The sequence below is a fragment of the Dunckerocampus dactyliophorus genome, chromosome 9 (genome assembly GCF_027744805.1).
Source record: "Dunckerocampus dactyliophorus isolate RoL2022-P2 chromosome 9, RoL_Ddac_1.1, whole genome shotgun sequence".
NCBI classification, from domain to species: domain Eukaryota; kingdom Metazoa; phylum Chordata; class Actinopteri; order Syngnathiformes; family Syngnathidae; genus Dunckerocampus; species Dunckerocampus dactyliophorus.
In genome coordinates this window covers 14,954,908-14,969,471 of record NC_072827.1, presented here as the reverse complement: position 1 = coordinate 14,969,471, position 14,564 = coordinate 14,954,908, and the positions used below count along the sequence as shown (strand labels likewise).

General features: G+C 38.8%; 1 protein-coding gene across 4 annotated transcripts in view; it reads left to right on the top strand.

Moving 5' to 3' along the window:
- Nucleotides 1-14,564, top strand: part of slc4a3 (solute carrier family 4 member 3) — a 55,788-nt gene that overhangs the window by 32,804 nt on the left and 8,420 nt on the right. For 3 of the 4 annotated variants that reach the window (XM_054788236.1, XM_054788239.1, XM_054788240.1), the window contains 12 exons: nt 1,065-1,170; nt 2,475-2,659; nt 4,045-4,264; nt 5,175-5,390; nt 5,833-5,981; nt 6,079-6,273; nt 7,976-8,155; nt 8,352-8,441; nt 8,535-8,701; nt 8,773-9,026; nt 10,934-11,103; nt 14,030-14,203. In XM_054788236.1, the coding sequence (XP_054644211.1) occupies nt 1,065-1,170; nt 2,475-2,659; nt 4,045-4,264; nt 5,175-5,390; nt 5,833-5,981; nt 6,079-6,273; nt 7,976-8,155; nt 8,352-8,441; nt 8,535-8,701; nt 8,773-9,026; nt 10,934-11,103; nt 14,030-14,203 (2,106 nt within the window). The remainder of the gene's footprint in view (nt 1-1,064; nt 1,171-2,474; nt 2,660-4,044; nt 4,265-5,174; nt 5,391-5,832; nt 5,982-6,078; nt 6,274-7,975; nt 8,156-8,351; nt 8,442-8,534; nt 8,702-8,772; nt 9,027-10,933; nt 11,104-14,029; nt 14,204-14,564) is intronic. The other variant, XM_054788237.1, reaches the window with a different exon arrangement.

Sequence of the window (14,564 nt, the reverse complement as noted above, 5' to 3'; positions counted from 1 at the left end):
TTTAAAGTAATTATTATTTTTAAAATTCTTATTATTATTTGTTAGTTTTATTAATTTATTTAATATTTTCATTATTACAGTAATGTATGTGGAATACTTTAATGTCAAACATCGGTTGTATTTAAAGTGTTAATTTTTTTTTTTAATTCTTTTTATTATTATTATTATTATTATTTTTATTTGTAGTTATTGTTATTTTATTGATTTATTTTTATTTTTTATTTTTAGGTATATGGAACACTTCAATGTCCTTTTTCACTAGCTGTCTGCACCCCGCCCAAAATGGTTACGCCACCAACTTTTGTGTCATAACCCACCAGAGTTCCTTGTTCCTTAACTCGGCAAGATATTTTTGCCATGATCTTATGATTTTTTTTTTATTATTGACCTATTAACCAATACTTTTGTTGCTATTTTCTCGACCTCTTGTGTCACTTGGAGAGGCTGTTCAGTGACTAAGAATACAAGCGCGTGACGAAAGGCTATGAAGTTGAAACAGTGCAGGCCGATATCACATCATCAACATTCGGTTGACTCAAGCCAAAGCGGGTGATTTGACGGGAATACGGCGAGATAATTGAACTCAGCTATCGTAATCATCAATGAGATACACAGCATCAGTGTAGTTTATGGTATTCAATAGGTTTTAAAATAACCCGTTATCTTTGATCACACATTATTGCGTAAAGCCCCCCACCAGGGGCCTGTATCACATTTCATGAGGTCAGAAGTCGTGTGGGTACTTGTTGAAGTTAGAAAGCAAAGCCCATTTGACCACATGCGTTGAATTATGGTCTGATTCAGCTTACTGGCACTTCTTTTTAAGACTTCTTGATGTATTAGCTGTGAAATTTTAATGTTCCTCGTGCAAAATGTTGATGTTTGTCATTCTGTGATGTGTTTTAAAATCAAAGCGGTAGGTCAATAGGGGATATTGGAGGAGGCTGCATATGGCATTGTTGGCTTAATAATACAGCGTAATTTATCCCAAGCTGCACTCTGTTGTCACGTAATGTTGCTCAGAACAGTAATGTGGATAATCTGTGTACTGTTCTTCCTCCAAGAAATCTCTCCACCCTCTATCTCCTGAGAGCCATCCAGCTGCCGCCAGATCTTTAAAACTCCTCGCCAAGATACCCAGAGATGCTGAAGCTGTCATTGTTTTAGTTGGTAAGCACTTACAATTATGGACAAAGTACTACTTCATTTATTTTGTCTTTTCATAAAAAAAACATGATTAAAGTACATAATTAAGCGCATGCTGTCATTTTACAGCCTACATCAATTTAGTATGTTGAGACCAGCTTTTGTCTCATTCTTTTTTAACTGCTTGGAGTGGACCTGTAATCTTTACTAAATGCAAGATTTAAATAAGTGGGCATTAAATAAAACTATTTAGTCCAAGTACTTTTCAAATTAATGTACACCGGAACCTTGGTTTTGGACATTAATTTGTTAAAAAATGTCGAAAACTGAAATGTCCAAAAAAAATAACTTTTCCCCATAAGAAATAATGCTAATCCAAGAGAATGATTATAGTTTTACATGCGGAATACATGCAAGATACACAAAAATGAGGAATTAAATAGATAAATTAATATTAAGCATCACTTTAATCATTATTGAAGAGCCACGCGGATGCTGTTTCTAGTCTGTTACAATGTTAACTTCAAAGAGCGGATGGTTCGAGCTGGATACTTTAACTCACTTGAGCTTTATTATAAACTTCAGCAGCAGGTACAATCATCATTAAACACACTGGCCTGGTTCATTTTCTGTATTGTGTCTCTGTTAAACCATTCCCCCTGCAACCCGGAACCTTTACATTAAAATCTTATTTTAACAAACGCTATCTTCGTACTTTGCTACGAGTTATTTCTGGATTTCAACAGTGTTTCTCACCTTCTTTATCAAAGTTCTGGTACTTGTTGATTATTTTGCAGCACACACTCAGACATATGCATTGCACTTGAACGTCTCATCAGTGCAGGGCGCACAGTGCTTAATAGGAATGAAGACAGAAACAAAGTTGCTCATCATTGTGTGTGGTTCACTGAACAAATAAGCCACACACACATCATGATACCACACTCATTCCTTGATGATGAAATATGATTCCCTGGCTGGAATCTACCTGTAGTGTCTCAACTCTAAAAGAACCACTATCCATTTGCGCACGGTTTGGCGGTACGATAACTGAGGCGAGTACGAAAACCCAGACATATTTTTGAATCCTACGAAAACCAGGGTGCACAAAAAACGAGATGCCACTGCACTTGTGATTTTAACATTTTACAAAATTCACTCAGACCGCAGAACTCCACAAAACTCCACTATGACCTAAGACCTTCATCACTTAAAGGAGGTTAAATTTTATTCACTATAAATAATCCTGGTGGAACAAAAAATGTCCAAAAAACAAAAGCTATCAAATAAAACATGCATAAACATGTCTTTTTGTTTTGTTCTGTCAGGCTGTGTTGAATTTCTGGAGCAGCCAGCAATGGCCTTCCTGAGGCTCAATGAGGCTGTGCTTCTGGAGTCGGTGTTGGAAGTCCCTGTCCCTGTCCGCTTCATTTTCATTCTGCTTGGTCCCAGTCAGTCCAACATGGACTATCATGAGATTGGACGTTCCTTCTCAACTCTCATGTCTGACAAGGTACTTAGTAAAATCATTTTGCGAAAGCAATTTATTGCAAATAACCATTAAAGTGAAATAGGCTGTTCCTCAGCTGAGCAAAGGTTTAAGACCACAGCCTTTAAAAGCCAAAATTTTGGCAAAAATATGGATTCACTGTCATTTTCTGTCGGGTATTCACACTGTCATAATCTCTCATGTAATCTTAAAGGCAATAAAGCTTTCTCTCTGTGAACACGGTTGGATTGTTGAGCTGCATAAGCAAGGCCTTTTACAGCGCGCCATTGCTGCTGAGGTTGGACGCAGTAAGACAAGTCCTTTTAAACTTCTACAAAGATCCTGGGGGTTATGGAACAAAAAAGTCAAGTAGTAGACCCACACCAATTTCACCGTCCCTGAGCCGGAAGACGTGATTATCATACTTAAATGTTTCAGATCATCAAACAAATGTAAATGTTTGTCAGTGACAACACAACTGAACGCACAATACAGTTTTTAAATGAAAGTTTTCATTATTAAGAGAGAAGAAAAATCCAAACCTACATGTCCCTGTGTGAAAACGTGATTGCCCCCCCCGTTAAAACATAATTTAACTGAGATTAATTGAGCTCTATCAGTGTGGAAAAAGTTATAAAGCCATTTCTAAAGCTTTGGGACTCAAGCAAATCCTGAAGGAGGATGTCCGGCTATCTGTTGGGTGAACTTGGGTTCTGCAGCAGGACAATGATCCAAAACTCACCAGGAAGTCCACCTCTGAATGGCTGAAGAAAACCAAAATGAAGACTTTGGAGTGGCCTAGTCAAACTCCCGACCTGAACCCTACTGAGATGCTACCTTAAAATTCTGCAAAGATGAGTGGGCAAAAATTCCTCCACAGCGCTGTAAGAGACTCACTGCAAGTTATCGCATACGCTTGATTGCAGTTGTTGCTGCTAAGGGTGTCCCAACCGGTTATTAGGTTTAGGGGGCAGTCGCTTTTTCACACAGGGCCATGTAGGTTTGGACTTTTTTTCTCCCTTAATAATAAAAAGTTTCACTTAAAAACTGAATTTTGTGTTCAGATGTGTTTTCATTGACTAATATTTAAATAAATGTGATGATCTTAAACATTTAAGTGTGACAAACATGCAAAAAAAAAAAGAAATCAGGAAGGGGACAAACATTTTTTCACACCACTGTATTTGTTTACCACACTCATTCCTTGATAAATGTTATGACTATATTATTGTCACTACTCGGCATGATTAAGCATATCAAAAAACATATGCTATCACAAAACAGATTGTTGTGACATGTATCCAAATACCTTGTCAAGTTAACCCAATGCAGAATAAATATTTTCCGGTAACAAAATCAAACTCCTGGGCTTTTTTCTGGATTTACATAATTGTTTACTTTGATTTCAGAACTTCCATGAGGTGGCTTATTTCGCAGACAACAGACAGGACCTACTGAATGGCATCAACGAATTCTTGGACTGCAGCATTGTCATTCCACCGTCAGATGTGGAGGGCAAAGACCTCTTGAAGACAGTGGCTGACTTCCAGAAGCAGATGCTGCGTAAGCGCAAGGAAAGAGAACTGAAGAAGCACCACTCATCATGTGGCATAGAGCAGGACAACAAAGGTATTTGATAATGTCTTGAACTTTATGCCCAGAAAGGCCTTTTGGATTCGGCAACACCAATAATATATAGTAATCCCTTGTTTATCGCGGTTATTTGGTTCCAGACTACTACAGACTACTAATTGTGATAAGTAAAATTCATTATAAATAAAAGAAATATTTTCGTAGTTAGAGCATAGAAAACCTGTTTACAGCCTTCAAATAACATTAACATTAAAATAACAATAAAATAACAATAACATTAACATTAACAGCAACACCGCTATAGTCACCTTTATACTCATGCATCCATCTATTTTCTATGCCGCTTATTCTCATTAGGATCGCAGGGGTATGCCGGAGCCTATCCCAGCCGACTTTGGGCGAGAGGCGGCGGTACACCCTGGACTGGTTGCCGCAGCTTTACACTCATAATACCCAATATAGTTGACGAAATAAGTAATGAGTAAATAAGCCATTTAAGACATTAACGAGACTTGTGCTTGTGTGTGTTACAATAAATGTGTTCCATACGGGACGACTCTATATACATTTCTAATTGCACATATTTTATTTTTTTAAAGACATGTCTTAAATTACTCACCATGGTGAGTATGCAGTATTTTGCTTTTGTAAAGAAACCAAAAAAGTATTAAGGGTGGATTTAGACAAGACTACAACTAAAGCAGTTCTCGTCTTATCGAGACAACACTCGGACTTTGTGGCACAAAATAATCTTCCAGCTTTGCCTTTATTTTGTACTGTTCTTGGTGCATATGAATGATAACAAAAATAGAGAATATTACATTAGAAAGGCAAATGTTTTGACCATATACTGTATATCTCATTTTATTTTAAGATCTCAGAATAGTACAATATAATGCTTAATAGCACATCTGCTTGTTAACCAAATGTGTAACAATCCATCTAGATATCAGTCCAGAGGAGGAGGAGAATGGAGAACAAGAGATCGACCCATTAAAGCGTTCAGGGATTCCGTTTGGAGGACTGATACACGACATTCGGCGCCGGTACCCTCACTATGTCAGTGACTTGAAAGATGCTGTGGATATGCAATGCATTGCCGCTGTCATCTTCATTTACTTTGCTGCTCTGTCACCTACCATAACCTTTGGAGGCTTGCTAGGTAAGGGCAAACTACAACACTTCAACACACATTATCCAGATCAGTACTTAAAAAAAGGAAAACATACACATTTTGTCCAACCTTCTTATTTTTATGAAATTTTGTGACAAGCAATTTGAACAGAATAGTGATTTAAACACTTCAATAATACAAATACAACAATAACTAAGTCATAAATTCACCAGTATGGAATAAAACTCACAACAAATTGTCATAATTATCAGAGCAAAACCAACAGCAATACAGAACACAGAAAAAATTGTGAGTTTACAATACCGTAAGTGCATACATTCTGCACAATTTGAGAAGAAATTGATAACTGATACACAATTGTGCAAGTTAGACTACCATTAAAACGGTGTCCTACGACTATAACTATCTTATGTACAGTACTTTGAACCCCATAATTTCTGTCTACTAGTCACAATGTCTCATTATGCAGGGGAGAAAACAGAGGGCATGATGGGAGTGACTGAACTTATTGTTTCAACTGCAACTCTCGGAGTTATATTCTCACTACTTGCTGGTCAGCCACTTCTTATCATCGGGTTCTCTGGACCCTTACTGGTGTTTGAGGAAGCGTTCTACAAGGTAGCATGCAATCTCACTAAACTATGATGATTTATAACAAGACGTATTTACTTGTTTTTCTTCTACTAAGCACATGACTGCATGTCTTGTCACTCAGTTTTGTCAGGCCTATGATTTTGAGTACCTGACTGGTCGAGTCTGGATCGGGTTCTGGCTCATCTTTATTGTCCTGGTGATTGTCGCGGCAGAGGGCAGCTTTCTCGTTCGCTTCATCTCACCCTTTACTCAAGAGATATTTGCATTCCTGATTTCCCTCATCTTCATCTATGAGACATTCTCTAAGCTTTTCAAGGTAATTCATTATATCTGGGTATCTGGGCTTTCTAGACTAAAGACTAAGGTGTTTGATGGCGTTTTTCCATAGTTAATTCATGATGGGACAGAAAAGTCTTGCTCTGTTCCTATAAAGGTGCACACATGCATTGCCAAGGTAAAATGACAAATTAAGATTGTGAAATGAATTGAGGTATTATCCAATCGAATTCTTCAATTCTACATTTTTAGGTGTGGAGTCTCCCTGTGTATGTTTCTGGTGGGTGTGTCCCCCCGGGGTGGTCACAATAACGTTGTTGTTGTTACCCGTCATGGCTGGTGAACCACCATCCTGCATAACAATAGATCGTTCCCTTGTTTGGCGGCAAAACAGCTTGATAGTGGAGAGGACATGTTACGATATTTGTCTAAGCAGACGATAGGTGATTGTATATAGTTTGACATAAATGGCTTCTTTCACACCTCTCTCAAACCAGCAGTCCTCACACTGTCCAAAATTTGGACATTGTTGTCCTCAAAGGAATGCCCCTTCTTTTTGGGATGCAAATGAACTGACTGGGCCCCAAGAAACTGCTCCCCTGTGTGGTGCCAGGCGTTTGTATGAGGATTACTTGGTCTCTCCGATGTGGGGGTCATTGCACTCTTGACTACACTGTCCTGTTTAAACAACATTGCTGAGTTTGTTTCTCAGGGTTTTGTCCTTTGGGTGAACCAGATTTTGTCTGAGAGTGTTGGTTGCTTTGAAATGCATCACTATGTTATGTTTGGAAAAATGCTTCTGAGTTTTTCTGGCAAACCAGCCATGTACGGGACCACCCCATTCCGCTTCCTGTTTCTATCCTCAGGCTCAGAATCAGTAGCCTTTCTTAACAAACAAAGGCCTAGTTAGGATACCCACAGTTAGAGGGCGCTTTCCTGATATACTGTATGTCTGTTCCATCTGTCTTCTGTTGTCGATGTCCTGGAGGGTTCTGATAACCTCTAGTTCAGGGGTCACCAACGTTTTTCCTTGTGAGAGCTACTTTTACAAAATGAAAATGGCCAAGAGCTACTCATTTTTGTAACATTTATTTTCAGAGCTTATTTTAAACCCAAACAAAGCGAATATGCTTGTTTTACCAGAACATTAACAAAATGCTGGTGTCCACAACTCACATTTTGTATTTCAGAATTCATTTCTTTCTACTGTTCTTTCATTATTAACTGAAAACCTGAATGAAAAGCAGGCTTGCGGGCACCTCATGTGGTCGTGGGGGGCTACCTGGTGCCCGCGGGGACCACGTTGGTGACCCCTGCTCTAGCTTGTGTTCTGGAGACATAAATAAGGAGACTCCACACTTACAAACAAGAAAATCAATGAATACAATAAGACTGACAACTCTTAAGTATAATTGGGGAAAGCGCCAAGGAAAAAAAAAAACAGTATTAAATTGAGTTTTAAAAACTGCCATAGAGGAAACAAGTCTAATGTGGGGGTGCAACTCAATCCACGATCTGAGCGCCGCCACAGCAAAAGCTTGGTCTCCCTGGTGTTTTAGTCTTGACTACCAGGAGGGATTTAGCTTCAGACCTCATTGAAAGTGATGGTAGTGTAGAGCAAAGTCCTCTTATTGTTTACTATTACAGTAATGATATACCTGATTTACCAATTTTTTTTTCATTTCTTTTAATGAATGATTTTTCACAAAATATAGTAGACCTTGTTACTTGTCTGTCTGTAGGTATTTAAAGAGCACCCATTGATGGCTTGGTACCCTGGTGACACTACCCCTCCAACTGATCTTCAAGACGTCATAAACCAACCCAACACTGCCCTCTTGTCTCTTGTACTGATGATGGGCACCTTCTTTGTCGCTTTCTTCCTTCGAAAATTCAGAAACAGTCGATTTTTAGGTGGAAAGGTAAAATGTCTTCTGTTAGAGCAAACTTTTTTCAAATCCCACAAGAGGGAGATCACTTTTCGAAACATCCCTTGTGGAGTTGTTTTTTTTTCAGGCTACTAAATTATAAGATTGTTCAGTGACATGGTACAAATTCATGACACACTGTCTCTACAAACTTTGACAACATTATGACTTTTTTCATTTTTGACCACAGGCTAGAAGAATCATCGGGGACTTTGGCATTCCTATTTCCATTTTAGTTTCAGTGTTGGTGGATTACACCATCACTGACACTTACACACAGGTGAATGTATCTCTAAGTAACTTTTATCTGTTTGTTTTTTTTCTACATTGGGGTCATTCCTTATTCCCTTGTGTCCTGTTTGTGTACTTTTAGAAACTCAATGTGCCATCAGGATTTTCAGTGACCTCCCCAGAAAAAAGAGGTTGGTTCATCAGCCCCTTTGGTGACAAGCAGCCCTTCCCCACCTGGATGATGGGAGCGTCAGTTGTGCCTGCCCTTCTTGTGTTCATACTCATTTTTATGGAAACTCAGATCACTTCGTAAGTACATAGCATATATATACTCTGGTACTTATATACTCTTATTTTCTCCCGTTCCATTACTCTCTCAGGCTGATTGTCAGCAAGAAGGAGCGTCGCCTGATGAAAGGCTCAGGCTTTCACCTCGATCTACTGCTTATTGTTATTCTTGGAGCCTTCTGTCCACTGTTTGGCCTGCCGTGGCTCACAGCAGCCACTGTGCGCTCTGTCACTCATGTCAACGCCCTCACTGTCATGAGCAAAGCTACAGCACCAGGAGAAAAGCCTATGATCCAGGAAGTGAAAGAGCAGAGGTTGACGGGGCTTCTGGTGGCTGTGCTTGTTGGTAAGAAAGATGGGAAAGATCGGTGGGCAGCGTGGGGATGAAACTGGCGCATTGAATTCTCTTTGATATCGCAGAAGACATGACTTTCATTAAGCTGTGATCCATTTAGAAAGTAAATTTGATTTCTCGATAAAACTTATAATCAGATACATATGCTGTGCAAAATCTGACCTAGCTAACACAGTAAAACTGTAAAAGACAAAAACACATGCATAAGAAAACAAGGGGGACAAACTGATACAAATACAGCACTTCACAGAACGTTTTCACTTCATTGTAGTTATTTATGCTCAATATAGAACAACTACAGCATCATTCTACAGTATATTGCATAACATTTCTAAAGTCGGAATTAATTAATTATGTGCTCGCAATGTCACCCGGTTAATGTGGTGTGACAATAAATAATGAATATATGGTGGAACCTCGGTTTTCGTGAATAATCCATTCCAAAGGGTCAGTGTAAAACTGAAGCAGACCAAAGCACTGAACTGAAACAATTTTTCCTATAAGAAATAATGTAAATCCAATGAATTTGTTCCAGATACCCAAACATGTTAACACAAAACACTTATAAAATGGAACAATTATAGTTTTACATGCAGAAAACAATTTGAAATGTAAGTAAATATAGTCATCCCTCGCTACATCTTGGTTCAAACATCACTCCCTCACGCTCTTGTGGCTTTTCAAAAATAGTTTGTAAATGTTTTGTGGTTGACTATGGCCCATTACTAGTCACAAAATATTGAAAGACAAGTCATATGTAGTATTCCTAGTAGTCATTAGGCATCAGTAATGACACAAAACATTGACGAGACATGACATTACGTTACCTTACATTACATTATCTTAACACTGCATGTAGTCAGCCATGGAATATCCGACATGACACCATAGGGTTAGGGTGGAAGTGGTACGTTTTTGACTTCTTACTTTGTCCTTCTTCCCCACTCTGTTTGAAACTCTTTCTTAAGTTTAGAATAAATAAATTGGGGGCTCACTTGTCAGCTGGCTAGCATGCTATGCTTAAAGCCGTAGCCGTCACTTGTGTCACTGCAGTGATCCCGTAGACTGCGCATTAGCAATGTGGTGTAAACAAAGAATAATAGGAGTCTAAAGGTGACTATAAGGCTGTTATTTCATGTCTACACGGCTCTAATAATGGTACAATGTAAAACGTATTTAGAAAGTTATAAACAGGTTTTCTATGCTCTAACTACGGAAATATTCCATTTATTAATGTTGAATTCTACTTTGCAGAAATTCACTTTGGTTCTAGAACCAATTGACCACGATAAACGAGGGACGACTGTACATATACAGTAAATGATTACGCACGCACATGACAATATATTGAGGCCAGCAAAATTATCGGGTTCATTTTCATGTATTGTGTGAGTGAGTAATTAACTTATTATTTTATACTTATTTTTTTTCTGAAAAAGAAATCTTGTCACATTTTAATCTCGTAATATCACGTGACACAAGATGCACCCATAGTAATAAGTTATTACTGTATTTGAATTAGATTTTTTTTTACCTAATTATTATTAATGGGAAATTTATGAGAGTCATGGGAAAATCTGGACCCTCAGTTGAACATATCACAGGATTCTTCTCTTGTACTATTAATGGCCTATGACTATGTCAACAGCAAATCACAAATCAATGAGACTGTTTTTTCTGTTTCATGAGAATAGTGAAAACATTATTTTTGGAGAGTGTCAATGTTAATATAATAACATTTTTCAAACACTATTCCAGAACAGCTAATCTAAATGAAAATACTCAATGCAGTTAATGACTACCTTCTCCATGTAAAGGGGACTTGAGAATGCTTGTTGTGTGTAGGAGCCACTTAGTGTATACAAAAAACCGAAGTGAATTTAATGTCTACCAATCAGGTATGTCCATAGTGATGACAGATGTTCTACGTCTCATACCGCTGGCTGTGCTCTTTGGCATCTTCCTGTACATGGGGGTCACATCTCTGACAGGGATCCAGTTATATGAACGCATCACACTAATGGTCACGCCAGCAAAGCACCACCCCGACCATATTTACGTCACCAAGGTAACACACACACTCAACCACATATTCTCAAACACAGCAAGAATATCTATATGCTCTCATGCTATGCTCTCATGCCTGTCCTCTGTCATTAGTGGTTGGGCGGACAAACAAAATGCAGAAGTGTATGAATGGATCCAAATGCCAAACTAGGTCCAACCTTAGAGGTCACGCTACTTCACTTGGTGCAGAAATGACAGTCTTTAGTGTTTGGGATGTTATGGATTCCAACACTGATGCAGATGCCCAGAAGCCTGAGTAATGATAGAGTCATATGTACAAGCCGGGGCTTCCCACTGAACAGAAAAGAATACAAATGATCTTGCGCCTGACGTTTATCGACTGTTCACTAATTTACAGAGCACAAATGAAAATGTATTACAGCGTTCCCTCATTACATCGCGGTTCACCTTTCGCAGATTTTCTGTTTCGTGGATTTTTTTTTTGTGTGCATTTTTTTCAACAGCGTATGAACGCGCATTGCGTTCTGCATCCTTGTGGTGTATTAGAGCGATCTATCTGTGTCTGTTATTGTATTTGCTACTGCTACCAGGAGAGAGTTGAAAACGTGTGCAACTCCACCTAGTCTCAGTATGTGTTTGCGTGCCTGTACAAGCGTATTAGGACCCCACAGTAGACAATAGCCGGCTAAATATAGAGCCTCATCAGTCCTTATTGGCTAAGGGAGACCCCGCCCATTGTGTTCTGCGTCCTGATTGGCTGTAGACAATTGTCAATCAATCTCCTTCGTGCCGTTTCCTGTTGTGGTCAATAGTCGCTAGCAAACTGGCTAATTGTGTGAGCTGCTTGCTACCTGCCAATAAACAATAGAAGAAGAAGAAGAAGCTAACCGGCTAAATGAATCATCGGTTCAAGGAGTAGGTCGAGGAGGAGGATAACGGCAGGAGCAATATGTTTGAATAAGCATACAAAAACGCTACAGCATAACGACGCCAGGACGAGGCACGGTCAGAGTCAATACGCGTGAGTCATTTCTGTGTCCAACCTAGTAGACTGATCATTAAAATTCTACCGAAATTTGAACTTTGAACAAAAGAGAAATGTGAGAAAGTGTTAATATCTGTCTGAGAAAAGTGTATAAAGTGTACTGTGAGGGGTTTTACAGCCTTAAAACGTAGATAATAATTGTAAACAAAAACTTTGCGGGTTTCACTTATTGCGGGCTATTTTGGGAACCTATCCCACCACGATAAACGAGGGAACACTGTATGCATAAAGATACTATACAAATTGCATTTTCTCTCTAATCATAGTTGAATGACATGAATTTATGGTCCAAATCAGTCCCAGCAGGGACTACATGTCAGCATAGTAGTTTTGCCGTATAAACAGTGCCATGCATGAAGTTTTTGGGCTACAATGTAATAACAGGAATTGGCAAAGGTGATGTCTTAGGTTAACTACCAGAGAAAGGCAACAGATTGTAAGTGCTGTTTTTTGTTATACAAATACCCTAGAAGTTCTCAACTGGTTTGGCTTCAGAGACCCAAATTTTGGGAAATTTTAAATTCAACTTTCTTGTATTTAATGAAAAGACAGTTCAGTTTGAATTTGAGCTAGTGTAAAATAACAGTGTGCCAACACAAAACAAGCTTAATGAACATTTCAGGAACAATACATTTTCAAGGTCGAAATTATTTTGACAAAAAGTGTCTGTAAAGGTTTTCTATTTTGCTCCCACTAATGTTAGGTGTCTACTTGCACAGCAAACTGATAATAGCTTCTCAATAAAGACCCCAGTTGAGTTCCCTTTCAGAGCCTTTACTTTGAAGCACTGTTAAGAAATGGCACACGTCTGGAAATCTACTTACCTAACACTGGTTTCCTTCATGGCAGAATATTTGAATCAGACTTTAACTGTGTTATTATGAGCAATGAGGAGTTGCGTTCAAAGACACCTCATCATTTAAGCTGAATTCACATGTTTTGAGTGACTTTTCTGGGATTTCCGAGCATCCTTAAATGCAGCAAACTGTACTTCCGCATTAAGAGTTACAAAGTGAGTACTCAGGATATCCACTTATTATTTTTCTTTGCGTTTCTGTTTATTTAGACCACACATACACGCATAATAAATATGTTGTTGAATGGATCTCGCGGTCTGTCTAGTGACAATGAGGAAATGCCGTTGCAATGACGTGTTTGTTTGGAGTTGGAGATACATACTGTATATGGTGGTGGAACTGCACTGTTGATGTGTTCAGGTCCGAATAAAGTTATAAAAGAGCGTCAAACTCTGTGACTGTGTAGGGCGCTACACTGTGCTGCCATCTGTCGTCATAGGAATCAAGAGGGGACTTTGATGTCTGCTGACTGATGTCATGTGACATTTGTGACTTGGGTTAAAGTATCCTTCAATTCGAAGCGGTATCAAACCAAGACAACTGTATTGAACCATTGCAACCCTAATATTAAGCATAAAACACTTTCTAAGGCTCAACAAGACCAGGGCTGACACATTCAACATCAGTAGGCTACAGTACAGAGCGTTGCACCACCTATAGGAGTATTAATAGATGACACCCCAATGCATAAAAACATCCCCTTCAGAATAAAAGCACACGATTAAGATCCGAGACCCACTGAAACCCACCAGTTGAGAATCACTGCTGTAGAGGTTTACAGTTTTAAATGGGGGAAAAACATGCACATCAGTAAACACATCAGTATCAAGTCTTCTCCTCACATTTGGTCTGATTATTACTTATTATTTACTTAAGTTTGAAATACTTGCAATAGTTTATTTCATCAGTGTCAGTAAAAAGTAGTTTCCCTAACATGTTGGGCTGTATATAGTTGTATATAGATAGAGCCAGAAACGAAAGAGATTGCTATGAATTTATAAACCTGAGGTTCATGGTCACCTGCTCAATGTATGCATATTTGTATGCTGCGTTTGTGTTTGCAGGTCAAAACATGGCGTATGAACATGTTCACCATCATACAGCTGGCATGCATTGTGGCACTCTGGGTAGTCAAGTCCACTGCGGCCTCCCTGGCATTCCCCTTTGTCCTCATCATGACGGTGCCACTGCGGCGCGTCATCCTCTCCAGAATTTTTGAAGAACGTGAGCTCCAGGCGGTAGGTTGAGTCAAGTGGCAGGGGCTTTCCAGTAATGTGGGAATCAGCACCGCAATCATCTGATCCCCGCTGGAACGTTTGCAGCTTTAACACTGGGTGGATGTTAGCCTGTTTACATTTCTGTCCAATACTCACATCTCAAAAACAAATGCAAATATTGAGCTTGAAATTCTGTCAAATGTCAACTTTTTATGTTTTAGTCGAACATTTTTGAAGCACTTAATGGGTGTGACATGTTTTCTTGGTTAAACGCTCGAGCTGCCAATACAATCTATCTTTTTTTTTTTTTTTTTGGTAGAAACGAGTTTTTGTTTTATCTCAAAGCAAGATTTCAAAGCATATCCAATCGAAGATATGTGTG